The sequence below is a fragment of the Cydia pomonella genome, chromosome 10 (genome assembly GCF_033807575.1).
Source record: "Cydia pomonella isolate Wapato2018A chromosome 10, ilCydPomo1, whole genome shotgun sequence".
Classification (NCBI taxonomy): domain Eukaryota; kingdom Metazoa; phylum Arthropoda; class Insecta; order Lepidoptera; family Tortricidae; genus Cydia; species Cydia pomonella.
Window position 1 is genome coordinate 14,458,467 of NC_084712.1, and position 28,000 is coordinate 14,486,466.

Here is a 28,000-nt window from a genome sequence, read left to right on the forward strand (position 1 = left end):
TCCATCAACAAAGTATCGTGACTTCAACTGCATTCGCTCGCATCGTAAAAATGATGCATCATATTCTACATCGCACTAAATCATCATACATTAGGTATGCACGACACGGCACGCGGTAACTCGCTATTATTAGGACACCGTCACGCAGACCTTGGCTGTTATACTGCCACTATTCGATGCAGGAAACCAGTATAAGAGTACCTTTGACTTCCATAACAACAATACATTATCAGAACTCACACTTATAATAGTATGCTTAAGGCAAACGCTACGCTTGGTACATAAATTAAGTAAGTGTTGAAAAGGGACATGTATTCACACTTTCCTAAGCATTTACGTCCTTTTTATATGCAACAGCGGATTTATGCTATTTCCATTGCTATAGAATGAACCAGTATAACTATGACCTCGAAATCCGTTACAATTATGCTATGCCCCATAGGAGGAATTTATACCTCTGTTACCAATGGGAATACTGTCCCTGTATTTCAGTGGTGTGTTTTAATAATTATGGTCTGACTAAATGAGTAATGCAAATTGGTCGGTCGCGTAATGTATTGTCACATGCGAGTATGTACCTGGGTGTATCGTGTAACAAAGTCGGCAAGCTTAATGCAGCCAATGTGAGAGACCGGTAAGTGCTTGCAATTTTGCATTTCATTATTAACAACATTCATTACTGCATGCATAGCATTAATTACTTACTTCCTATTATGCACAATATTTGTAGACGGTAGGAAACTTTTGATCGTTAGTTTTAACTGATGACAACCTAAACAGGTATTTTTGTAATTTTTTTCACGTTCTAATTTCAATAACGACATGGTGTGTAGTGTAAGGTACTGTATAGAGCGCGCCAGTCGCGCCGTACCCGAACCTACACGGAACTATAACGTACAAACCTCATAGGACGAGGGCTGATCGCTCTCTGCGATGCTGCTGAAGAGGTGCGCGAGCGCGCGCGACATGAGCCCCGTCATGGTGTGCGTCTTGCCCGCGCCGGTCGCGCCGTACGCGAACACTGCACCCGCGAACCCTTGCAACGCGCCGCCTACTAGTGGCGCGCATACTGCCTCGTACACTTCCTCCTGAAAGCGAACCAGGTGTAAACAATCCAATTACAACTTAATACCAAATACTTGAAGTTAGATAATCTGACAAATGTATCCTTTCTAGCATTTAACCAATAGGTGTATACGAATATGTCAGATTTTGTAACGCAAAAAGTTAAATAAAATAGTACTAACTTGACATGGAATATGTATAGTTTAATTACCTAAGACCTGCCCCTTTCTATATGAACTATTTTTTTTTTAACAATTCTTCCATAACTTGGCTATTCTAATAAATCGATTACCTATTAAAATTAATTGCAGCCAATAAAACGATTCAAATACTTTAACCGCCATAATTTTTTAGTTCCGAAATCAATATGTACCTACCCCGAGTGGCTAACACTACAATTAAGGAATTATGTGTAGTGTAAGTAAAGTGTCAAAAAAGTACGAGTATATGCAAGTCGTAGAAGGTGATCGTGTATGTATCGAGTTTTTATATACTACATAGCAGTACATAGGTACTGTACCCGGCAATACACTACTGTCAAAAGTTTAAGACCAAGCACAGAATATGCAAATAATCAACATTTTAATGTTTTTTTTACGAAAATACTACTTTGCAGTATATATACCTACAATCCGAAAAATAAAGCAATTTATTAATCAGAATTAATTAAAAAAGGCATATGTATATATATATAGTAATAAAAAGTTTTTTTCACAGTTTCTCATCGAAAAATCCTTGACGCTTTTCCACTACAGAGTAATCTTGACATTCTTTTCAAGTTTGTCTAGTGTAGCGTTTCTTGGCTTATGGATTTCCACTCATAATGAATTATCTCCCATAGAGTTTTTGCTGATGTCGAACATTGTTTTCGGTTCAGTTCATCCCATGAAAGCTCGATCAGTTTGTCTGGTGATTGCGGTGGACAAATCGTGTTTTTTAACACACCTTGCTGTTCTTTATTGGCTGTGGAGCCTCTACAGATCTTCACCGAATGTTTGAAATTGTTGTCTCCTTGCAAAACAAATGGGTTACCGATCAAACGTGTTCTTGAAAATGAAACTGAAAATTGTGTTTGGTCTTAAACTTTTTGACGGTAGTGTATCAATAGACCGAGGCTGAAATGATGCCTTTTACGCGAGTTAAACACTCTACTTTTCATTTCGAATACGAGGAAAGTAAAATACACGTGTTTTTATTTACATGACTACTTAAGTATAATCTTTTACAGCATTTCTTGAGGGTACTTTCAATTAACCATATAGGTAAAAGTGTCGTTTTTTATGGAATGGGGAGATGAGAATGGAAATTGTATAACAAATCCATTTAAAATCAAAAATAGCTTATCTTAAAAAATTAAAAAAAGAATACTTGGAAAGTAAAATGCTCTAGTGCAGCAACGTATCACATGCACACTTTTTGGAACGACAATGAAGGGTCATTGTCGTTCCCTCTTTAAGAGCATGCCAAATGAAAAGAAATAATCATGCCTTGAATTTGACAACTCAAGTAGATGTCACTGTACGACGCCGAACATTGCATCTCTGAGTGACAAAAGTTGACATTAGACAATTCTGTTACCACAAAAGAAGTGGCGCCGTATCATGGCATCTAGGTTGGCTATCAAACACGAGGGCACGATTTTATTTACACCTCCATGACAATCAATAATCTTTGCTACCAAACTACCATGAGTCTTAGTTATGAGACTTACTTGTGTGCTGTCTTCACTGAAAACCCTGTCGTAGACGTAATGCTTGTCGTTGACTCGCCGTTGGCGGAGGACATCTCGCCGGCTGTCCGACTCCTCTTCCAACACCAACATCTGTTCACATTACGACTAAGATTAACTTATTATAAGGTATTGTACGAGTATATATACATTATATATCTATATACCTACCTGCCTGTACCTGTGCAAGGGCGTCGTCGCTGATAAACGGTTAAAATGGAGGTGCGGACGCAAGAATACCAATTTGTAAAGCGCTGGTAGCCTAGCGGTAAAAGCGTGCGACTATCAATCCCGAGGTCGCAGGTTCAAACCCCGGCTCGTTCATCACAATAAATAATATAATACAGTGAAACTATATTAATAAGAACTGTTTTTAAACCTAACTCAAGCGACAAAATAAAACTATAGTTTAAATATTTAATATTAATACACGGGAAAAGTGACAACGATCACATTAAAACACCAGCTGTTTCAGTAGGTAACTTGTTATAGGCTATGATATTTAATTCGAAGATGTGTTTGTTGGTCAAGAGTTGATGTAGAGAGAGAGGTCAAGAAATAAAATAAAAACCTAGTTGTTATATTATGAGTGGTTAATATATACGGATCGCAGTTTCAATTCACATTGATGTCACTTGTTTGTATTGTAATTTGACGTCAATAACTTCGACTAATAAGTAAATACAATGAAATTTTACTTTTGATGCTGATAGTAGGTATCTAAATCATAATTTAAATTTTATGGGAAATTAAAAGTACTTATTGATTTGTTGAGCTATTTGTTAGTTATTCCCATTGATATTCTAGCATTCACCTTGGACGGGACCTAGATAAACAGTTAGCCTGAGCATCAATCAAATTAAATTCAATCACGCAGTGCAGTAGGTACCTACGATTAAATGGAAGTTTAATGTTCTACCACTTCTCAGTAATTACAGCAACCTTATTCTAGAATCTGATGTATCAAAATGATATTAAAACGTACGTAGAAGTATAAAGGAGCTCCCACATTGGTGTTAAAAGTGTTATACTTATACATATAACACGATAACATTCACTAACATGGTATAACATTTGTTAAAACTTGTTTTATGTTAGAAGTGCTCCCACACTAGTAAAAATGCATAACATGTACAACAAAATATACGTCGTATACCATGCAATTGTTTTATCTGGTGCCACGGTAGTGCCACTGCCAAGACGAGCAAAGCGAAGCGTAAGAGCACTACCTACCTTTCTCGAAGCGATTTGTCGTTTTTTTTAAACCTCATAACTTGGGATTGGATTATACCAAATAAACAAAATTCTCGGAGTATAACGTAGTGGACTTATTAAGCATAAAAAAAAACAATTGCATAGCTCTCATCCTTTAGATTTTATTCATATCTAGAAAACCCCGATTTCGTCACTGACTCACTCACTCACTGATGATCATCAAAACCCTTAGAGTACTTCCTGAAGTCTTAGGAAGGTGAAATTTGGTATGTAGGATAGTATTAGTACACAAAGTAAAATTCAAAAACTTGAATTTTTTTGCCTCTAAGAGGGTGAAAAGGGGGGGTGACTTTTTGTATAGGAAATCAATAACTGCTGAACCGATTAAGTTGAAATTTGGTATGTAGATATTTTTTATTATGGGGAAGGATATCGACTGATATATATTTACACGTGTCAAGGTATTCGGCTTCGTTTTTAATAGCTAGTGACATAGCCGTGATATAACATAACAAGCTCGGTTCTCCATACAGACGTAGTTCCGCTCCCATTTTAAAACAACTAAGTAGCTAGATTGCTCTGAAACTTTGTAGGTACTCGTACTCTCAATAAGATAAGGCAAATCTAGTTTATGTAGCTTCAGATACCATAGTTAAATAACCGGCCAAGAGCATGTCGGGCCACGCTCAGTGTAGGGTTCCGTAGTTACTCTTCTGTCACAATAAGCTAAACTGGAGCTTAAAGTATAGTAAATTGTTAACCAAGGGATGAAACGGTACCTTTCACCTGAGTTAAACAAATAGGCAAATTTGCATAATCAGTACCTAATTAAAATCTGGTCTGAAAGTAACACCGATATCTGATAAGCTAGCCGAAACGAGACTACGCTGGTACGGACACGTTATGAGAAGGCCCGAAGACCATATGGCCCGTAAAGTGCTAGCTATCGACACCGGTCCAAGAGGTTCCGGAAGGCCCCGTCTCACATGGCTATCGGTAGTAAATAGTGACCTCGAAGCTCTAGAATTAGATCCAATGACGACCCAGAATAGAACAAGCTGGCGAAAAGCGATTAGGAGAGCCGACCCCAACTGAACATGGGATAAGGCCGGAGAAAGAAGAGAGTACCTAATTAAAATAAGTCTTTTTACTATGAAGGGAAAACTTTTTGCGATAACTCAAAAACAGCTAAACTGATCATGTCCGCTATAGTTTTCATTTAATGTCTTTCTTAAGCTCTACTTCCACGATTTTTTTCATATTTTTTGGACCTATGGTTCAAAAGTTAGAGGGGGGGGACACATTTTATTTTTCTTTTGGAGCGATTATCTCCGAATATATTCACTTTTATCAATAAATATTTCTTGAAAACCCCTATTAGTTTTGAAAGACCTTTCCAACGATACCCCACACTGTAGGGTTGAAGCGAAAAAAAAAATTCACCCCCACTTTATGTGTAGGGGAGGTACCCTAAATAAAATTATTTTTTCAGATTTTATTGTACGACTTTGTCGGCTTTATTGATTTATATATCCATGCCAAATTTCAGCTTTCTAGCACTAACGACCACGGAGCAAAGCCTCGGACAGACAGACAGACAGACAGACAGACAGACAGACAGACAGACAGACAGACAGACAGACAGACGGACATGGCGAAACTATACGGTATAACGGTGCGTGGTCTTCCAGACTTCTTGCGGTCATCGAAGCTCTCAGTATTATTGTATCTATTAATTGTGCGATAAACAAATTGTTTGTTGAGTTTTAGGTTTTCAAGCAACTTCAAAATCATGTTTGGCGGGTGCCCACATTTGTGCCACGCAATTAATTCGATACGATCCCCAATTCATTATACATACGACGAGATAAGCAAAATTCAAATTCAAATACAAATTCAAAATTCAAAAATTTATTCTGCAAGTAGGCCTCAAGGGCTCTTTTAAAAGTCATTTATAGTAACATCATATAGTGACATGAAAAATACATAACAACATTTATAAATACAACAGCCAATACCTGGGTAAACATTACATTATAATAATCTTAAAATGTGTTTATGTTAATCTTAAAAAGCGTTATGTGTGGTATATAATTATAGCTCACAAATCCACCACATTATGTCATTTTTTATTTTTTCGGTAGCATTTGTTTTAAAGGAAATAAAGAGGTTGCAAATCGAGTAACAGAACTTAGTAACCAACTAGGTAGAGTCAGAAGCTTAGCTCTACTCTTGTAGATCTGTCAACTTTTTTACAGTGCGAGCCTTATGGTTTCGTCTTGGCAACATTTTACATGAAAATGTTTTTGTTGGGATAAACCATTTTACAATTTGTTGTAAAACATTAAAAGTTATGCAACGTTACATAACATGATAACAATGCGTAAGTTTTGTTACAATTTGTGATAAAATGTTATTCAACAAGTGTTTCATAAGGTTACATAAAAGTTTATAACACCAATCTTAAACAAGTCACTGATATCGAATTGATATTATATTGATCTCGAATTGATATTATATTGATCTCGAATTTTAGTTTCTGAACGTCCCTTGGATTTTGTTCGTAAAGGTTTAATCATCATCATATCGACACCGGTCCAAGAGGTTCCGGAAGGCCCCGTCTCACATGGCTATCGGTAGTAAATAGTGACCTCGAAGCTCTAGAATTAGATCCAATGACGACCCAGAATAGAACAAGCTGGCGAAAAGCGATTAGGAGAGCCGACCCCAACTGAACATGGGATAAGGCCGGAGAAAGAAGAGAGTACCTAATTAAAATAAGTCTTTTTACTATGAAGGGAAAACTTTTTGCGATAACTCAAAAACAGCTAAACTGATCATGTCCGCTATAGTTTTCATTTAATGTCTTTCTTAAGCTCTACTTCCACGATTTTTTTCATATTTTTTGGACCTATGGTTCAAAAGTTAGAGGGGGGGGACACATTTTATTTTTCTTTTGGAGCGATTATCTCCGAATATATTCACTTTTATCAATAAATATTTCTTGAAAACTCCTATTAGTTTTGAAAGACCTTTCCAACGATACCCCACACTGTAGGGTTGAAGCGAAAAAAAAAATTCACCCCCACTTTATGTGTAGGGGAGGTACCCTAAAAAAAATTATTTTTTCAGATTTTATTGTACGACTTTGTCGGCTTTATTGATTTATATATCCATGCCAAATTTCAGCTTTCTAGCACTAACGACCACGGAGCAAAGCCTCGGACAGACAGACAGACAGACAGACAGACAGACAGACAGACAGACAGACAGACAGACAGACAGACAGACAGACAGACAGACGGACATGGCGAAACTATAAGGGTTCCGTTTTATGCCATTTGGCTACGGAACCCTAAAAAGCGAATTAAAATTTATCGTACAAAACTTGTTTCGCTTTATTTCGTTCGTTTTATAAGCTGGAGCTAATTACAGACATAGATATACCATAAGTCATTATATGTGCAAAGTGTCCTTGGTTACAATCCAACACGTAGTTATAAAATTAGAACGAAATTCCGTTTGTATGGAAAGGTAAATTTCGGCCGAGCTTGCTGCGAACTCTTAAGTACTTACATTATCTGAACAAACAATTGCCATCTTAACTTATACTACATACTTAACTGAAACTGATAGAACTGATGGGCATAAAATATGATGACCACATTACAAACTGTCACCACAACTATTTAATCTCATAGGCCCCAAGATATCGTCATGTTACAATATTGTGAAAAATCGAATACAGTCCTAGAATAGTAAATGCCATTTCAGGTTTAATTGGAAGTATCGGGCGGTTGGCCTAAATAACTAGAGGTTTTATGATGTTTAACGCCACTTTTTGTAGGTATATAGTTACTATTTCAAACTTGATTAAGATATCGCTGGAGCCGAAGGCGTCGTGTGACTACTGTGACTGATAGATATTATAAACATAACATATTTTAATCTCAGAGCGTTCTGTGTTTAAATTCTGAATATAGGCTTTATTAAATGGTAATATTTTAAAAGAGACAGTGGAAAGGAAGGAAGTACAAAAGACAGTTCAAGAAAGACATTGGACTGAATTACTTAAACCCTACTTACTACTATTACTATTACGATACCTATAAGTGTCATCAGTGTGAAAAAGACCTTAAATCCAATTCCACACAACGGGCCTTTGTACTTACTCGTATGGAAATGCGCATGTAAATATAGGCAAATAAATGAAGTTTGGTTCGTTATTTATCAACGTAGGTAGATACAAGTCAAATAGCGAAATTGTATCTTTTAGAAATGCGGTGCGGTGCCTTGACGTGCATATTCTCTAGTATAGGTATAAGTACTTATTAAGTTATGACTGTTTGTTCGAATACATATGTAGTCAATAAATGGTACCTATATAATAGTTTTGAGTTTGAAACTCCTCTTACATAACTTTAAGCCGTGACGTGAGCAGATACCTAGGTTAACTACCGGTCAAACAGAGGTACGTAATAGCACAATGTGTCAGAATGTTTTTTTTATTAATACAAGAAGTACAAAATTATTTCCTTTCGGGTTTGTGTGAAATGAATGCATTTCGAACAGTTCATACCGCCCACCATGGCCCACCGAATATTTGCAAAATCCGTCTTAACTCCGTTATAGTAAGGTTCAAAGCAAATATAATAGGAAGTAAGTAGGTTACCTACCTTATCGCTGACCACGTGAACGATGCGGGGACCTTCATCTGGGCGCAGCGGTCGCACGCGTACCGCCACCTGCAGGTCAAGGTCATTAGTTATCTGATAACTAGGCCATAACTTTATCTTACAAGAATGCACTGACAGCGATACATAAAACTGGCCATTGAAAGACCTTAAGTCGTGGCAATAAGGATTAAGAATGGTCACTGAACAGTAACGTCGACGGTAGATATTAATCGGTAGTGACAAGGATTGATGGTAAGTTGATAAGTGTTTCGTCTCGGCTGCCGTTTAAGTATTATTGAATGTACTTATAGGTACCGAACTTTGTCGAGAACTGTAACAGCAGAATGTGTGTTTGCGTAGCGGCACGGCAGCTTTAATGGAACGGGAAGGTCAAAGCTAATCATTACATTATAGGTGAAAACAAACAGTTTTTCATTCAGTCTTATAGTTAGAATTAGAACCAATGCATTTAGGTAGGCAGTAAGCACCTATTGCAATGGTACAAACAGGAACACTCTTAACTGTCCTTCGGCGGACCTTATGCCTTTTGTAATAAGGTCCACCGATGAACAGTTAAAAATGTGGGCGATGGTATATGTTTGTCGCTACAAAGAGCATTTTCGCTACAAACCGAAATATAACTTTACATTACGATACAAGTGCAAAAAATAGGAAATTCGAAACGAGTGGCGATAAATTAAAACACGACCGAAGGGAGGGTTTTAAATTGACACGAGTTGCGAATTACCTATTCGCACATGTATCGTACAACGTTTTACAGTACATAGGGCCCTTTAAATGTTCGACACAGTAACGTAATATGCTAATTTTCGCACTAGTGCGGTAAAGTAGCACCATATGTACTGTAAAAAGCTTTTATTTAACTTGCCTTGTTAGTGTGGATCAAATCTTGGAAGCTAAATTTGACCCACTTCCCGATTTCCGATTGAGCTGAAATTTTTCATACATATGTAAATCCGATTACAATGCAATATTATGAAATCTGCCTGAAATTATGACATGAAGCTAATCTGATGATGGAGACAGGAGGTGGCCATGGGAACTCGGTGATAAAACAACGCTAACTAATTGTGTTTGGGGTTTTTAGAATTGTCTCGATGAGTATTAGTTTAGTTGGCCGTGGAAAGAAAAGTACAGTCAGTGATAAACTTAGCATCTTTAAAATTTTAATCTTTACGAAAAAAGCTGTTGACGGCACTTATATCAAAACCAATGTAGATATATCTGCCCCGCCATTACCTACTCTTGAAACTATTGATACATATAACACATATAATATTGATATCTCACGGAATCATTCATGATTATTGTTATGTTCATGTTATTATATAACATCAAATAATATAACCATACGTACTTAACGTGATATCTTGACTGTGAAATCATTTATTTCCATGTGTACGTAGAGTACGTATACAAATATACATCATCTTTTAGCGTAGGTGCTTATCTATTTATTTGAAATACCTAAGTTATTTATACTCGATAGGTACATAGAAAAAGTCCGCTTGCTGTTATCACTTATCACCTTTTTTGTCGCCTTTATCAAACATATTCATCATATATAATGATTACCAGAACATCCAAGCGTTTATTGAGGATTCGTGGGTGTTTTTAAAAGAAATAGGTATGTACCTAATAAATAAATAAATATATCACTGACATATATGTACTATATATACCAGAATAATTATACCTATAACTTTATTACCACATTAAGTCCCACAATAAGCTCAATAAAGTTGTGTTGTGGGTACTTAGACATAATATAATATATAAATACCACTGCTAGGATTTCAACCAGGAACAATTGCATCGGCTTCATAGGCAGGGTCCCACTAGGTCAGACTGGTCGTCAAAATGATAGTAAACAAATAAAATAACCTACTTAGTGGATTACTGACTCTACTGCTAGAGTTGGACCAATCTAACTCTTCACAGAACTTGCAGTTTCAGAATATGGAAGTGCCACCATAAACGTCAAATTCATTTGAAAATATAACGTTCATAAAGGGACCACACTTTGTCACTTAAAATTTTGTGCAGAGTTAGCTAAGACGGACGTTTTAACTAACCGAACATCCTGCCTTAACTAGGTTGAGTAGAGCATCCCTCATGAACATTGAACATAGATGCAACTTTATCAGTCAAATAATTAGGGAGAACTCTTAAATTCTCTACAGTTTCTTATATGTATGTGGCTAGATGAAAATTTGTTATCTTCAGAAAATTTAGGATTAATTTCATATTTTACCTAGGGCCACCGCAGATCGAAGAGTTTCAAGTTGTAGTCGCGCACACTCTATGCCTGGTCTATAGCTGGTCGTAAACTCGTTTACCAACATCGTGGTATATTTACATAAAAGCTTCGAACTACTATAAAACCTAACCTATGCATGGACGCCGTGTGGTGCCGGCGTCAGAATAGCACCACCCCATCTCGTCCCGTGGGTGTCGTAAAAGGCGACTAAGGAAATACCGACGGACGGGCAGCAGCGTCCGTTGTGTGCATCTATTAATCTCTACTGCGGTCCCTCCAACCTAAACCAATTATGACAACCTAAAAATCAAAAACTACTAACTAAATCAAAAACTACTAACTAAATCAATAATAAAATCACAACTAAAACTTTACAAATCTCAACCTGGGCCCATGGTCGCCCGTACTCAATGCGGGGACCATGGGTCCAACAAAAAAGCTCAATCACAAAAATAAAGCCGGGTCTCTAAACTGAGCATCACCATTGTTTTTGACTGATGGTGATGCCGGACCCGGCATCGCATAAATCATAGAAACCTTTCGCGAATGTCACCGCGGGCACAGGGTCGCCCGTATCCCTAGCGAGGGCCCTGTGTCTTCACTCGACACTTACAAACCATTTAAAACCTATGCATGGACCACATTTTGACCGTTCCAACCTGCCCATCTGCGTAGCCTTTTAAATATGTCTTAGGTCTAGGTATATAGACAGTGCCACCGAGTTGATTGGTCCCCCCGCGGAACGATGACAGCTGTTTGTTTAGAATGTGTCTACATACTGCATGTTATATGTGGGTATAGTATACTCGTAGTGTTAATAAATGGCATCTTAAACCTTAGTTTAAGGTACGGTAGCGGCTTTCCTACAAAAATATTAGGTGCAAATGGTTGGTACACTTAGTACTTTTTAGTGTCAATTATTGGATACATTATCCTAAAATAAAAGCTTTCTCACCTCAGCAGCTCGAATAAGGGTAGGTACTTTGATACCTACGCAAAAACAGTGAGTAAAGTTCAAATTTGCTTCGAGCGCAAGACAAAATTACCTTTCCTACTCTGACTTTGGTAGGGCAGTTGGACTTGAACTGGGACTAGAGCTGAGAGCCTACCGCTAACAAAGTTAAGTGCGTAGACTAGTATAGGTAGGTACCCAGCCTACCTTAACCCCTCGTATATGCTTATGAATCCGTGCGTGGGAATTTAAATCTATTGTTTCAATGTCTATGTCACTTTTTCAATTATCAAATTTGACAGGCGGCATACGAGGGGTAAGGTAAATAACAACTACTTAACAGTCTTATACAGATGTAGTGCATAATTGTTTTCCATCATATTATTTCGGAAACGTTCGTATTTGTCATGCTAGTTCTTACGCATTTGTCGTATTAGTCACTGTCAGTAGTGTCAGTACTTTTTGTACCGAGACTGACTGAAATAGCAAAACACATTCGTATAGTTTCCGTGAAAAATAGTGAAAATACGATGGAATACAATTATGCACTACATCTGTAGACCCTAAAGGAATTTAGGGAAGGAGAGAGTGAAGTTGCTGTTCATATATTATAAAAAATTGTCTAAGTAATTAAAGCTTTTCTCACCATCAGCTTCTCCTCAGTGGCGGTGGGCACCCCGCCGCGGCTATCCGGCGTCGTCACGTTGGTCTGAGTCATGGCATCACCTGTTGTTCCACTCCTGGTCACTCCCAGCCACTGCACTACACTCGCACTCGCCTACCAACAGTTTACACACACTTAATGATCCATTCAAAATATTTTATTAAGACATCATCAATCATCTTTCAAAACTAACGAATTACGTTGACACGTAACGAATTAAATTGGAATGCATCAAACAATTTGACAGGGTAATTGTGGCGCGCGATCTGCGCCCAGCGACCTCACGTGGACTGGCGGTGCTTCAAAATATAGCCTTCGTTTGGAGCGGTCGCTGGGCAACAGCTAACACCACAAATAAAAATTTCATGCGCACCGTGGCCCTTTTTAACTGCCTCCAGATTTGATCCTGTGTTCAGCTTCAGTAGTTTTCTTTATCTCCGTTGTTTCTTCTGTCATTTCAAGTAGGTAATGATAAAACCACTACCACTACTTAACTACAAACAAAACTTTTAGGCGTGTATGTTTTAAAAATCGTACTAAATAACTACGTTTCATTCTACTAATGATGTGATTCACTGTTACCCTTGATCCACTGTACCCCACTCTCCCCTTGTGTATGTGTAGTTCTAGAACTAAAATAGGATTTAGCGTATCGTATAGGAACTTCTATTTTTATTTTATTTATTATTTTCTTGTTTACTGCAAAGCTCCGCTGGTAACGCCATGTCGTACCCTGGAACAGTTTTTCGAGTAGGTATTTAAATGATTCATAGAGGCGTAACGACAATGTGTCGTGCATAGCGCTGAATCCATGCACTCCACTGCTAGAATCCACCATAACACTAAGAGCTGCGCTACGAAATGCTACGCCGTAACCCGTAGTAAGTTAATGCCGTATGTAGAGGAACATCGTGCTACGTGCGCTCAGCATGCGTCATACGCGCTGGAAACCAGTATTACTGGTCCAGTAACCACTGGCGTAGCGTAAACCAATTTCAATTTAGCCGTGGGCGAAACCACACCAGTAAGGCCCTTTTCAATGTGTATTCCCAAGGTTATAAAATAGTACATTACGATACAAGTGCGAAAAATAGGAAATTCGAAACGAGTGGCGATAAATTAAAACACGACCGAAGGGAGTGTTTTAAATCGACACGAGTTGCGAATTACCTATTCGCACATGTATCGTACAACGTTTTACAGTACATATGGCCCTTTAAATGTTCGACACAGTAACGTAATATGCTACTTCTCGCACTAGTGCTATAAAGTAGCCCCATATGTACTGTAAAGGTTTGCTTTAAGTGCGAGTGCGAGGCCGTGGGCGAGGGCCCCATTCGCCCACGCCTAGCAACGCCACTGCCAGTAATTTTTATGATATAGTATGCAAATGGGCAGACAAACCCCCTGATGGTAAGCGATTACTGTCGCCCATGGATACCTGTAACACCAAAGTGGTTGCAAGTGTGTTGCTGGCTTTTGAGATGGGAATACACTAATTTTTCCTCTTTAAATTGAGACAAAGATTATATTAAACTCAAACCAAATAAAGTATATTATACACAAATCGTTAGGTGACAAGCAAAACTCACTAATTACTAAAAACTAATTAAACAAAAATCAACCTAATTAATTATACTAGTAATATGGTTCCTTATGGCTATGAACTTGTGGTAGTAATTAGTGAGTTTTGCTTGTCACCTGACGAAATATGCTATATATTTTTATTACTAATGTGGTTTTATTATCTACTAAATTTTAAATACTAAGGATCTCTATTACCAGGATTTTATGGGTAGGTTAATGAACTAATATTTAAATGTGAGAATTAAAAACATTAACATTTTACAGAATTTATTTATACACACATTATTTAAAGACACATGTTTTTCGGAATGGTCTGAGCTTCATTTAACCTGCAACCTACCGCTAATTAACATAATAATTGATAGCAATTACCTTCTAACGTGTTTTCCTTTCAGCAGTAGACTTAAGATTAACCAACTTGTTATACAGTGCCCGGGGCAAACAGTTTAACTCCTCTATCAAATAGTTTGAATAGATACCGAGAGGGTTTCATATCAATGGTGTTCATGTGTTCATCTTCAAACTTTTGCCCTGGATGCTTAATGGTTAAGTGACCAGACACGTCAGCACTCAAGCCAGACAAAAGGTTTCTGACTTCCAGAATTGTATGTGCTGTGTGGCACAGGAGGTTCGCCATTACATGAGTCACATCATTTTCATGTGCTACATTACAGTGAAATAAAACAAAAGAACCTATGTTACCTCTATTTAACTGAATTAATTGATTGCAAAACTTATTGACATCTCTAAGACTGTACTGCATGTCAAACAAATGAGAAGCACCATCCAAAATAATATGGACTACATTGCTATTCAACTTCAAAGTTTGTACAATTTGATTAATTGAAGTTAAAATATTTTGTAGTGATTTTTCTTCATTCACCATCAAAAGGTTAACAAGTTCTTCATCTAGTTTAAAAAAATGTACAAGGCCAGCGTCTACATGCCTTTGTAAATTATAATTCATTTTCAGTCCTACATTTTGATAATGGAGAAGAGAATTATGAGTAGCTATGAACAGAACAGCCTGTTTATTTTTAATGCAGTGACCAAGTATGCAGCTAGAAATAAATGAACTATCACACCCATTGATTTCCTTGGCAACAATCACTCTGCTGGTCGTATTTTTATCCAGATGGAGACACGATATTATATCTGATGTCATTCTTTCTGAAACAATTACATAAACAAATAAAATACATATAAACAGATATACCCTTAAAGATATATGTAACACTATTTAACATAATGATTGCTATCGTCGATAAGCTACGCGCCTGCGGATGTTATTCATTTCATTCGTAACTCGCGCTCGCGACCTCTTTGTACACCAGTCTCTAAAGTTGTAATAGAATTTAATGTCGTGAAATTGAAGTTTCGTGTGCATTGTTTGCAATATTTTTTCATCGGACGGTTGGAGTATAGTAAACGTTAATTTCATTATTTTCATTGCCATGTTGGTATATATGCGTTAGAACTCCTAATTAGATTTAAATAGTTAGCAATTGAATATCGAGTTTTTCGAATTTTTGCGGGAAATATACAAACTGTACACTGATAAGGTTATTAGTGTGACTTAGTGATATTGAATTATTATATTTATCAATAGCATGTTCGTGTTGAATTTGAAATCGTAATCTGGATGTTTAACTTCACTTGTGAGTACTTACTTTGATTTAATCAGGAAATAAGTAATAAAGGTCTGTTGCAGTTTTAGGAAAATATATAAGAACTTGAATAAAGCTCTACTTGTCAGCTAAAATCGAATATCATTAATTAAATTTCCTATTTTGAATTTGGACAATATATTTTAGGTTAGGGATGTTCAAAAGTTCAAACTGAGAATGTAGGTAATATGATAGTAACAGAAAGTAGTGTAAAAAAGGGTTCAACTGAATTGCTTGCTACACTTACTAATTCAATTTTAATTAAAAAAAACTTTGTATCAAACTTGGCGAGGACGAAGTAAATTTAAGCGCCCGTTTTATTATTTTGAAATACATTTTTACGTAATAATCAAATGGTTTCTGAACGAATACAAAATAACGAAAAAAAGAGCAACAATGACTATCACTGTCATGTGGGTCCACAGATATCGTAAAAAATGGCTCGATTCACTCAGGGGCTCTACAAAAAACAAAAAACCGATATTCGCAAATCGCAGGAATTTTTCTCTTTTACTCTCACTAATGGCAATAGAGTGACAGAGAAAAATGCCCGCAATTGACGAACTTCGATTTTCGCGGTTATAGCCCATGGTCAAGCCAAGCCATAGCCTAAGGTCACATGATCTGTGATTTCAATTTCGCACTGTGTTATTTCGCACTTACTGATAATCGAATAAGCGTGACCAGAGGGCCTACCGCGAACCACGTTCCACGTTGCCTCTCTGTCGCACTTGTGAATTCGTTCGTAAGTGTGACAGGGAGGCAACACGTGGAACGTGGTTCGCGGTAGGCCCTCTGTACGATAATGGTACGATAGTAGAACTCCTACTACCCTTGAACAGCTGTGCGCATGGCATGTGACTGTCAAACTGTCATTGTCAATGTCAAGTCAATGTCAGGTCAGTTGATAATGTGATTGTCGACTCAGCAACCTGCACGCTTAGCTTACCTGAATTTTAGTTATAGGATTTATTGAATTATATGTGCTAGAGATATGGAAGTGAACAAAATAACATTACACAACTCATCATCAAGACTGCCCTGAATCGGAGCTTTAGAATATCAGCGATAAATCCGAATGATATTCGTGCATTTAATTTCCTGATAAGAAATTCAAATGTAAGTGCAATTCGGCAAACGCGTGATGCGTTTGCCGCTTCCGGTTTTGCCCTGAATTAAATAATTATGAAGGCCATTAATTTGGTTTAATTGAATATACACCTAAATGACTGAGCACTGACTCGGCCCTGGCGGCATAGGCCACGAACACGTTTGCTCCAGCGATCAAATATTTAATTCCTTAGATAGTATTTAAAACTTAGTGAAAGCACATTTTTTTTAGTTAATATCGTAAATATGATCTCGATAAATATAAAACATGATATATTTTTTAGAATAATGTCTTCAGACACAGTCAAAGTTTCACGATGGTATTTTGGAGGTTTGGCTTCAGCAGGGGCAGCCAGCATCACTCACCCGCTGGACTTGCTCAAAGTACAAATGCAAACACAAAAAGGGAAATCAGATTCCTTACTCAAACTCACTGGAAATGTTTTAAAAAAACAAGGTAAGTTCCTCAACTCAGTTTAACCATTCAGCCAAGAAATAACCTTTTGTATAGCTTATTAAATATCAACTTTTAATTCACAAAGATAAAATTAGAAAAAGCTATAGAAATGGGTAGGTATCAGATACATTTGAAATGTGAATTTGCCTATTGACTTATGTCAGTAAGATACTTAGGGGTCATCCATTAATTTCATCACACATTTACGGAGGGGGTCAACAAAATGTCACATGTTGTGACAAGGGGGAGGGAGGAGTCACAAACTTTAACTTCATCAGTAGCCTAGTTTTTTTTATTCGCTGTGCACTTAAATAATGAGTTATTGGAACGATAATCATTTTTATTTGTTTAATTTTCTTTACAAATTGGTTTTGCGTTATAAAATTACTAATATCTCTTTTATCAAAAATATTTTGAAATATATTCTTCTTCTTCTTCTTCTTTAGCCCTTCTCTACCCTTTGGGCGTAGGCCTCCTTCATTTTATGCCACTCGTCACGGTTCTGTGCGACCTGGAGCCACTTCTTCCCCGCAGTCCTTTTGATGTCGTCGTCCCAACGCATCTGGGGTCTACTTTGAGGACGTTCCTCCCCCCATGGTCGCCACTCCAGTAGGACGTTTGCTCCACGAATCGGTTTTTTCGTGCTATATGACCGGCCCATTCCCACTTCAGTCTGGCTACGCGTTTTACAACATCGGTGACCTTGCTCTTCTGTCTCAGCCACTCATTCGTTTTACGGTCTCTCAATGTGATCCCAACTAGTTTTCTCTCTAGCGCCCGAAATATATTAATAATACCTAATTCGATTTGCCGATTTTGTTGTAAACGTTTTGTAAATGTTTAAATTTGTTATCTGTTACTTTTCTATAGTTTAACATACTTTCTACACCTAAGATACTGTAAACTAACCATGTGGTAGAGCAGTGCTCTCTTAGCACAAGTGTTTTCTCACATAAAAAGAGGCACCAGCGCAGATATTGTAATTTGTTTTTTACTAAACTGAATAAAAATATTTTTATTTTATTTTATAAATATTTTTATTCATCACTGAAGTCTACAATTTATTAAGTGTGCTACAAATTCCTTTTGTTTACAGGTATTATGGGCCTATACTCCGGCATATCAGCCTCCATCACCCGCCAGCTTAGTTACTCCTCAGCCCGTTTTGGAATCTATGAAGTTTCTAAACAGTATTTTGCACCAAAAGATGTAAGTTATTATACTGTCTGCTCAATGATTATTGACATTTTTATTACAAAGCTAAATATAAAATCGTTAAAACGAATGCCTGAGCCAATTCTTGGGGTTAGTTGCCAAGTGGATCCCAGGCTCCTATGAGTCATAACAAAAAACGGGACAACGCAAGGAAGATGATGATTAGAAAGCTATATTACAATTAATATTCGGAGAAGGTGAAATAATATATGTATTTGTGATATATGCTAAGATTATTTTAGCTACCTTCATGCCAAAATTACTATAATAAATACTATAAAAACTAAAATAAATTTTTAGTTAGGAAAGCGTACTACTCGATTGGAGAATACCTGTCTGATTTAGAGTATTAGTATTAATTAAGTAGGTATATGTACGAATGTCAATTATTAAATTACATTAAATTATATTTTTAACTTATAATTTATAGATTAAGTTTGTAGATATGCATGCACCATGTGGACAATATTTGTATGCCTAATGGCTAAGCATAGTGATACTTTCTTATTTACATTTGTATGATCTGTGAAAACCTATGTTTACAAATAAATATATGATTTAATACTAGAATTGTGAAACATAACAAATCAAAATTTATTATATTCATAATTTCATAAAATAAAAAATACAATCATAAAAAATACTTAAGGACTAAAAATAAACTATTAATAAACTTAACTAAACCTAACCTAACTTATAAAAACTAGTTGAACAACCCACCTCGCATCGCTCCCAACGCAAAGGTGCCCATCACGCTCGCTGCGTTTCCGCGTTGAACCGCGATGGACGACCTTTGCGCTAGGAACGACCCGGAGCGGGGGTCGAGACCTCAAAATATTTTTTATTTTTTTTCCCATATACCATACCATACCATATATAAGATACACTTATGTCCGTCAATGTACATTATTGTTACTTATCAGTATGTAGTAATTAACACTTATACATATTTAGTATCTACTCTTTACGTTACAATGTCACATCACAATCTTCCCACACATTTTTATCTGTTAAATAATCTGATACTTTATAGTAGGCTTTCTTAGTTAAATTGGTTTTTATAACTCTTTTAAACATATGGTATGGTAAATCTGTTATGTAACTAGGTATTTTGTTGTAAAAATGGATCGATTGTCCTACAAATGACTTCCTAATTTTTGCCAATCGTAGCCGCCGCACTGCAAGTTTTCCTTTATTTCTTGTATTATATTTATGTATGTCACTAATTTTTGGAAGATCTTCATAATGCTTCCTGCCGTACATAATAACTTCATAAATAAAGAGCGACGGCAATGTTATAATGTTTACGTCTCTAAAAAGATCTCTTAGCGATGTGCGTGGTTTTAGATTATAAATTGCTCGCACTGCTCTTTTTTGAAGAACAAATATGCTCTCCACATCTGCAGCTCTTCCCCACACTAGGATTCCGTACGACATCAGATTATGAAAATAGCTATAATATACCAATCTTGCTGTATCTACATCTGTTATTTGTCTTATTTTTGTAACGGCATAGGCAGCAGAACTTAATTTACTACTTAAGCTAGTTAGGTGTGATCCCCATTGAAGTTTTGAATCGATAGTTGAACCTAAGAATACTGTGCTATCTGAAAACTCTAAAACATCCTGTCCGAGCATCAAGTTGGGTTTGTGACCCATTGGCTGGCGGCAAGTGGAGAAACGAACACACTTGGTCTTTTTCGGGTTCAGAAGCAAGTTGTTTGTGCTGAACCAAGTCAATGTCTTCTGCAAGACCGGGTTTATGATAGTCTCAGCTGTGTCACTGTTTCTGGGCACTTTAAATAAGAGAGACGTGTCATCAGCAAAAAGAACTGTATCCGTTAAACCTTCGAGCACATATGGTAAGTCATTAATGTAGGTCAAAAATAGAAAAGGCCCCAATATAGACCCTTGCGGAACCCCCATTTCCACCAACATTTCGACTGATTTACACCCCTCAACTTCTACACACTGGGTCCTTTCGACGATCGAAATCGAAATGAAAACCAACACAGCTGTCAATTACTGGTTACAGTCTGTAATCACAAGATCTTGCTGGAACAGCATAATTTAAGTTTTAAAAGTTGCCTTATTGCCTTTTGGAAAATTATGTAGGTATTTAAAAGCTTATTTTAGTACACTCTATATTCTAGAGAATTTTGTTTAAAAAGGTAACAGTCTAATTTTTTGAATAACTAATCTGTTATATACAGTCCAACAAATATCTCGCAAAGCGTGCAAAAATATTTGACAGCAATTTTTTTGTAGAGCCATTAAAGCGTGTCAAATATTAACTTTCGTAGTGCAAGATATTATTGTAGGTGACTGTACCTACTGTTCACAACATTATTAACCAACCATTTGTAAACCTTATTTCTTTATAATAGTCTTGTAGGATGACCTGTGTGTGTCATTGCTTGCAAGGGGGGCTAATACATCATTTATATTTATTGAATAATGCTTGTTTCAGGGCAGTGCATTACCTTTCTACATGTCTGCATTCCTAGCTGGGCTGGGAGGGTTGGCAGGAGGTCTTGTAGGAAATCCCGCGGACTTAGTCAATGTACGCATGCAAAATGACGTCAAACTGCCTAAGGAAAATAGACGAAAGTAAGTAATTAATCAAAATTTTACATGATATGTTTGTTTTCTTAATTATCATAATAATTAGTGCCTACACCCATGCTTCAAAATAAATAACCGGGTACACCCCAAACCTCTGTATCACGGGAAAAGCGCTAACTTGCACTTGTGGCTTGCACATGACGCATGTAGCTGGAGCAAGTAAAGGTGCAGGCCATTTCAGTGAGCAGTTTGCTCAAGTTCGGAGCACCGGATTGTCGCTTATAGATGTGCAAACAACTGGAGCAACGTGTAAGCTACTTGCGCAAGATACGATTGTACTAACCACCCGCGTATTTTCTTGCTCCAGTCGCGTGGGTTACATGCGCGAGGGCTTGGGTTGGTTACTGTTATAAATATGCTATACTATCCTGCTCTAAATGACTATTATAAGCGATATGAAAAAATATTAAAAAAAATAGTAACAAAATCAAAAAAGCTGCACTACATACATAAAATTAAAAACTCTGATAACACTACAAAAACAATGTGGCATATAGTAAAAGAGCGAACGAACAAACTTCCCAAAAAAAGTAAACAAAATTTAAAGTTAAAAATTAATAACAATGTAATTGAAGATCCGAACAAACTTGCAAATTACTTTAACGACTTCTTTGTATCAGTGGGCGCGGAGGAGGGAACGAGTACCGACAGCAGCGCTAGCGCACAACGCGCGCCCGCTGCTGGCCGTCCCGTCCTCGCCCCCACCCCCAACTCGCTTTACTTAGATCCAGTTACCGAACACGAAGTCTTCCAGATTATACGCAATTTAAAAAATAAACGCAGCTTTGGTCACGATGAATTACCCCCCATACTGATTAAAAAATGTGCCGATGAAATTACCCAACCTTTAACTTTTCTAATAAACCAGTCTTTCACTGAGGGTCTATTTCCAGATTCCTTAAAACTGTCTATAATAAAACCAATTTATAAGAAAGGACAACATACTGATTGCAATAACTATCGACCAATTGCACTTTTACCCACTTTTTCAAAAATTCTTGAAACAGCTATGTCCACACGTCTATACTCATTTCTTGAAAAGTACTCTATATTCAGTGAATGCCAGAACGGATTCAGGAAAAAAACATTCTACAACCTTAGCAGTGTATAAGTACATCAGCCAAATTTTGGAAATAATAAATAATAAACAATATGCAGTGGGAATCTTATTGGACATGAGTAAGGCGTATGATAGGGTTTCTCATGATATCCTTTTAAATAAGTTACAAGGTGTCGGGATACGGGGAATAGTGCATAAGTGGTTTGTGTCATACCTCAAAAACCGAGTACAATGTGTAGAAATCGAATACTGTGATAATAGAACTGGAAACATAAATAAGGTCAGATCAAGTATAATAAACGTTAAAAGGTCCATACCTCAAGGCAGTGTGTTAGGGTGCATATTGTTTTTAATTTATATAAATGATCTACCAAAAATTATAGATTCACCAAGCGTTTTGTTTGCTGATGATATATCCGTTGTGTTTCCGTGCTCAAGCGTTAGTAACTGTAAATTTTACCTTAATAGTACCCTTTCTAAATTAGAATCTTGGCTAACTGACCATAATCTCCAAATAAACTACAACAAAACCAAACTAATGCAGTTCAGGCCTTATCAAAAAAAAACCCTTAACAATAGATATTTCATTTAAAAATAATAAGTTAGAATCTGTAAATACGTTTTCATTGCTAGGATTAAATATAGACTCACATATAAATTGGAAGGACCACATACAACAATTAATTAGTAGATTATCCCGATTTACGTATGCACTGCATGAATTAAAAAAGACTACGAATATAACAACTGCTTTAACAGCCTACCATGCTTATGCTCACACCTTGTTCCGCTATGGCATATTGCTTTGGGGAAATAGCACGATTGTAAACAGTCTGTTCACTGTACAAAAAAAGTGTATCAGAATAATAATAAATATAAAACAAATGCACAGCTGTCGAACCTATTTCAAGGAGCTAGGCATCTTAACACTAACGTGCTTATATATATTAGAAATATGTAAATTTGTAAAAGCCCATAGCCATCTTTTCTTACAAGCCAAAGAACGACACACAAAACCGCTAAACCTCCGAAACAATAACAACCTCGCGCTACCCACATCCAACCTAACATTATATCATTCAGGACCTCACATGATGTGCACTAAAATATATAACAAAATTCCACAAGCAATAAAATCAATAGCAAAACCTAAATCATTTGAAACCGCCTTAAATAATTATTTGTTAGATAAAAGTTATTATTCTTTGAAGGAGTTTTTTGAAGATACCTTTCCGACAAAATAGAATGCTAGTTTTTTTTTTTTTTTTTTTTAGGTTTATTTTTACCTACATCGCTGTGCAATGTAATGTAATTAATAATATTAGTTTTAAGTATAAGAACTTATAGTGTAAGAATAAATTGCTGTGCCCTTACAGGGTCTGTATTCAATGTAATATATGAGCAATAAAGATGTTATGAGTATGAGTATGAGTATGCTATCACTGCACCCGCACACTTCTTTGTAGTGTAGTTCACACGATGCATATAGAATGACGCCGTGTGCAAGCTCCATTACCTGACGCTTTTAATATAACCTGCGCAAGTGCCTCATCATGCTCAATTATGTTCATCTGGAAGCACCATCAATTTGGATACCAATATCAGTATATGGCCTTTATAATCAAACGGTGAAAATATGGAACATCCTACTTTGTTACAGTTACAAGAATGTATTCCACGGGATGTATTCCGTGGTCCGGAAAGAGGGAGTGATGCAGCTGTGGGCCGGGGCTAGCATGAACTGTAGCCGAGCAGTTCTGATGACCATTGGCCAGCTCTCCTTCTACGATCAGATCAAAGCATTGCTTCTCTCCACCCCGTACTTCGGGGACAACGTTGTCACGCATGTCACTTCCAGTCTTTGCGCTGTAAGTATATTTGCGCGTATTCTGTCCTAAATATGTTATATAAAAAATGTAATTCACTCAATTACTCATTCACTGTAAAATTAATGGTACATACAATCATATAAAATAGCTACTTATATTAAAATTAAAAACTAGTCTAAATTAAAATATATCTAAATAAGGCCCCCGCGACATCGTGTCAAAGATGCTGGCAGCATTCCCTCGCTGAATGGCAATACTTATGCGCTGCGAGAGAAAGCTGCCAGCTCTCTGGTCACCGGTAGAATCGATATAATTTGTGTTATATAATAGGTACGTACCTAGTTACATAATCTTCGTGGCCACTCAGTGTGATCTACTTTACTTTTTAATTCGTAGTGTACCTGAAAGAGATTTTCGAATATTCTAAACAGCTTGTAAATATTTTAGAAGATGTGTCGCTTAAATGGTCTTTATAAATTCTAAAATATCATCTAATTAGTAACATTCTTCAATACTACATACTACATTTGCATACATTTTAGATAAGAAACGATAACGTAATCTTGCAATCTAAGATAAACAAGTTACTTACATAAGTGTTATGTTTACATTTCAGGGTGGTATAGCAACAACGTTAACACAGCCGGTCGACGTGCTCAAAACGAGGGCAATGAACGCGAAGCACGGAGAAGTGAAAGGTCTGCTAAGTCTCGTAGCTAGCACCGCCAAGGAGGGCCCCATAGCATTCTATAAAGGGTACATTCCAGCGTTTGCGCGACTCGCACCACACACCATTCTGACATTCGTGTTCTTAGAACAGCTTAGAATAAACTTTGGATTTGTCAAAGGGAATTAGGTTTAATTAGTCAATGTTGAGACATAGACAATTTTGCAGTCTGGTCCGGTATCCTGGTTTTGATAGAATTGACTGTGGACGCATATGTTGAAATGTTACTTTTGACGACCGGTTTGGCCTAGTGGGTAGTGACCCTGCCTACGAAGCTGATGGTCCCGGGTTCAAATCCTGGTAAGGGCATTTATTCGTGTGATGAGCATGGATATTTGTTCCTGAGTCATGGGTGTTTTCTATGTATTTAAGTATTTATAATTATATATTATATATATCGTTGTCTAGGTACCTACAACACAAGCCTTATTGAGCTTACTGTGGGACTTCGTCAATTTGTGTAATAATGTCCTATAATATTTATTATTTATTTATTTACTTAGTTACTGAATTTCCAATGAAACACTGTATGTGTGACGGCTCCCATATGGGTACGATTTCACAATATTAAGTGAAAATTAGAACTACTCTCAAATATTAGGGCGAAGATAACTGCATTTCAAAATGTTTACGGTTGTCTCTATTCTTCTTAAAATCGTGTAAACTTCCAAGACTACAGGATGTTGTTCCTAGATCTTGTAGATACATTTTAGAAGCATTTAGTGACGTAAAAATTATAAAATAATAGACCTTATTTGTAATATTGGATAAGGGTAAACTATTGTATCCGAAGTTCAATAGCAAATAGTAATAGTAACTATGAACGAACGAAACAAGTAAATAGTATTTTAAAGTTCAAACTAAAGTAAGTAGCCAATTTGTTTCCAATTAATCAAGTTATCCATATTTATTTATTCCGTACCTAGTTTTCTCCTTACAACTTTAGCTAACGTCTTCCCGATGTAAGTACCCATATTTGCTCAAAGTCGAACCAAATACTTTATGATAATGCTTACCATGTAACAGCATACCTACAAATCAAATTTACAATTAGGTATTTAATAAGGATAATTCAATTGTTTCTATTTTTTTATTTGAACATACCTATCTACACTAAATCATTCTATCCACTTATGAATCGCCTATAGTATTTTTATATTCCTTACACAAATACACAAGAATAGGCGGGTCCACACAGAGCGAGCATACGCGCGAGGCAATTTCCTCGCGCGCATGGTCGCTCTGTATGGACCCACCTAATTACAAGATAGATAGAAACTGGTGGGATATGTCCGTTTACTTACTTCCATATAATATAGTTAGAATAGATATGTACTCAGTATCTATTACTTTATATTAGACGTGCAAGTGTCATCCATCACAAGTGGCTATATCCTGCCAATAGCCATACATACTATCTATACATATACTGGCTATAAGTACACCTGGTCCTTGTACTAAGGCTTACGAACTGTCAGTTTTAACAGTGTGGACAATGGTACCTGCCACGTACCTGCCAATCTATGTCGCAAATATCCTGCCTAATTATGTTACAGTAAAAAGTTAGTTATAATATAAATATTTGTTTATAAGTAAATGTTAACATTTTACTTATGGGAGCCACTGTGAAAAATAACTCTGAGGTTATACTATAATAATAATAAAGTCACTTTACTAGGGTACATAGTTCGAATTACCTGTACCTAACGCACGGAGTTACCTACAGCTCTGTAAAACGGGGAAAACTAAAGTATAGTTCATATCATCCACGATGACGCACAGATTTGTCAAATCTAACCGTAAATAGCCGGGTCCACACAGCCAGCATACGCGCGAGGCAATTTCCTCACGCACAAACCGGCCAGTGTAGACGTGCCTCGGCCGAGGCGGCGCGCTCGGGCGAGGAAAACGCACGCGCTTTCTGTGTGGACCATGCTAATAACATGATATTACGATTCAAGGCACGCTTCTTTGTGAATGACACGATCTATATAATCCCGTTTATTTGCGATTTGCCCCAAGCTTTGTGAAATGACCATATTTACTTTTTGTGGCAATGGCCCTCGAGAACACGAAAATTGATCTTCTATTGTAAGTCTACACTGTCTGTTTCACACCGGTGTGTTGCCAGTTTAACCGTTGGTTTTTGTATGGTTGTAATTCAAATAATGGTATATTTTAATAACTGGTAATGGTATAATTCGCCTCTTCAGTTCCGTTTACAATATAAGGTACCTTAAGTTGGGGTATGGGTTTATTTTTGCCTAATTTCCCTAAATTTAATTATGAGAGTTCCTAATGACTATTGGTAATACGGACAGGTTTCCGTAACTCTACTATTGGCTATTGTAGAGACTGCTGGCAACGGCTATAAAAGTTGTATGTGTCTTTTATTTAGTTAATTAAAATGTGTGTAGTCGCAAAAGGGAATAATCGATATAATCAATCGTCACGGTATGTAATTATTTGCACAGTGACAAATATATCGCCGGTGACAGCCAAAACTCACCCTCAGCCTTATTGGTACCCAGAATAAGGTGGATTCTTGTTTAATTATTTTTTAGTTCTTAGTTTTTGTTGTCACCTGACGATATTTTGATTAGTTTTCGTGCACGTGCACTTAGGCATTTTATTAGTTTAACATTTAGATGCTTTATGTTGTGTGTTACTGATGTTAGTTACCAAATTATATCTTAAAAAAGTGTAATCAAAAAACACGTGACGCAGTCGTAAGGGAAATTACATAGATACAAAATGTTTAAGCGCTTTGGTCGTATGACCCAGGCCACGTTTTTTTTGTTTGCACAGATAATAAACAAATCGTCGCAAAACATATGGGTTATGGTGGTAGGTAAATTAAAGTAATAGAGATTCAAGTTCATTCCTGCAGGTCTTTTCATACTTGTAAGTAAAAATTTTTATGTTACATAATCATGTTTATGTCAAACGTTTTTAATTTATTTTTGTTATCATGTTGGTCACATGTTTTACATATTTACTTAGGAGTTGTTTTATGATAACACTCATATATAGCCTAAGAATATTTTGATTCCATTGTCTGTTGATGGTTGTTACTGAATACTTAAAAAGTTTAACTGATATATGTTGAAATATATGTGTAATGATTGGAAAAGTATTTCA

At 36.7% G+C, this 28,000-nt stretch overlaps 3 protein-coding genes across 6 annotated transcripts in view; 1 reads left to right on the forward strand and 2 right to left on the reverse strand.

The window, feature by feature from the left end:
- Positions 1-15,339, reverse strand: part of LOC133522203 (kinesin-like protein KIF19) — a 43,848-nt gene extending 28,509 nt beyond the window's left edge. The window contains exons 1-5 of one of the 2 annotated variants that reach the window (XM_061857434.1): positions 15,255-15,339; positions 12,565-12,696; positions 8,686-8,754; positions 2,777-2,887; positions 903-1,088 (exon numbers count right to left, since the gene is read on the reverse strand). In XM_061857434.1, coding sequence (XP_061713418.1) covers positions 903-1,088; positions 2,777-2,887; positions 8,686-8,754; positions 12,565-12,636 — 438 coding nt within the window. In that variant the 5' untranslated portion in view covers positions 12,637-12,696; positions 15,255-15,339. Of the gene's footprint in view, positions 1-902; positions 1,089-2,776; positions 2,888-8,685; positions 8,755-12,564; positions 13,436-15,254 lie in introns of those variants that run through there. The other variant, XM_061857435.1, reaches the window with a different exon arrangement.
- On the forward strand, positions 500-27,992 carry LOC133522206 (mitochondrial dicarboxylate carrier). 3 transcript variants are annotated; one of them, XM_061857441.1, is made up of 6 exons: positions 500-634; positions 17,231-17,403; positions 18,500-18,612; positions 21,089-21,228; positions 23,964-24,171; positions 24,749-27,992. In XM_061857441.1, exons 1-6 carry the CDS (start codon positions 531-533, stop codon positions 24,986-24,988), a joined length of 978 nt encoding a protein of 325 aa, XP_061713425.1. In that variant the 5' UTR covers positions 500-530; the 3' UTR covers positions 24,989-27,992. The 3 variants fall into 3 exon arrangements, with proteins under 3 accessions (XP_061713425.1, XP_061713427.1, XP_061713426.1); XM_061857443.1 differs by lacking the exon at positions 500-634 and adding an exon at positions 15,630-15,827; XM_061857442.1 differs by lacking the exon at positions 500-634 and adding an exon at positions 16,742-16,955.
- LOC133522207 (uncharacterized) lies at positions 14,420-15,334 on the reverse strand. Its single transcript, XM_061857444.1, has one exon. The coding sequence runs from the start codon at positions 15,332-15,334 to the stop codon at positions 14,591-14,593; it is 744 nt and encodes a 247-aa protein (XP_061713428.1). The 3' UTR covers positions 14,420-14,590.
- Positions 27,993-28,000: the final 8 nt, after the last annotated feature.

What these genes read in the sequence shown, in the direction of transcription:
- LOC133522206 (XM_061857441.1), top strand. Translation starts at nt 531, where the DNA reads ATGCAAATTGGTCGGTCGCGTAATGTATTGTCACATGCGAGTATGTAC. An exon ending in AAATGTTTTAAAAAAACAAG is followed by an intron (nt 17,404 to 18,499) that starts GTAAGTTCCTCA and finishes TTTTGTTTACAG; the next exon opens with GTATTATGGGCCTATACTCC. An exon ending in TCACTTCCAGTCTTTGCGCT is followed by an intron (nt 24,172 to 24,748) that starts GTAAGTATATTT and finishes TTTACATTTCAG; the next exon opens with GGTGGTATAGCAACAACGTT.
- LOC133522207 (XM_061857444.1), bottom strand. Translation starts at nt 15,334, where the DNA reads ATGACATCAGATATAATATCGTGTCTCCATCTGGATAAAAATACGACC.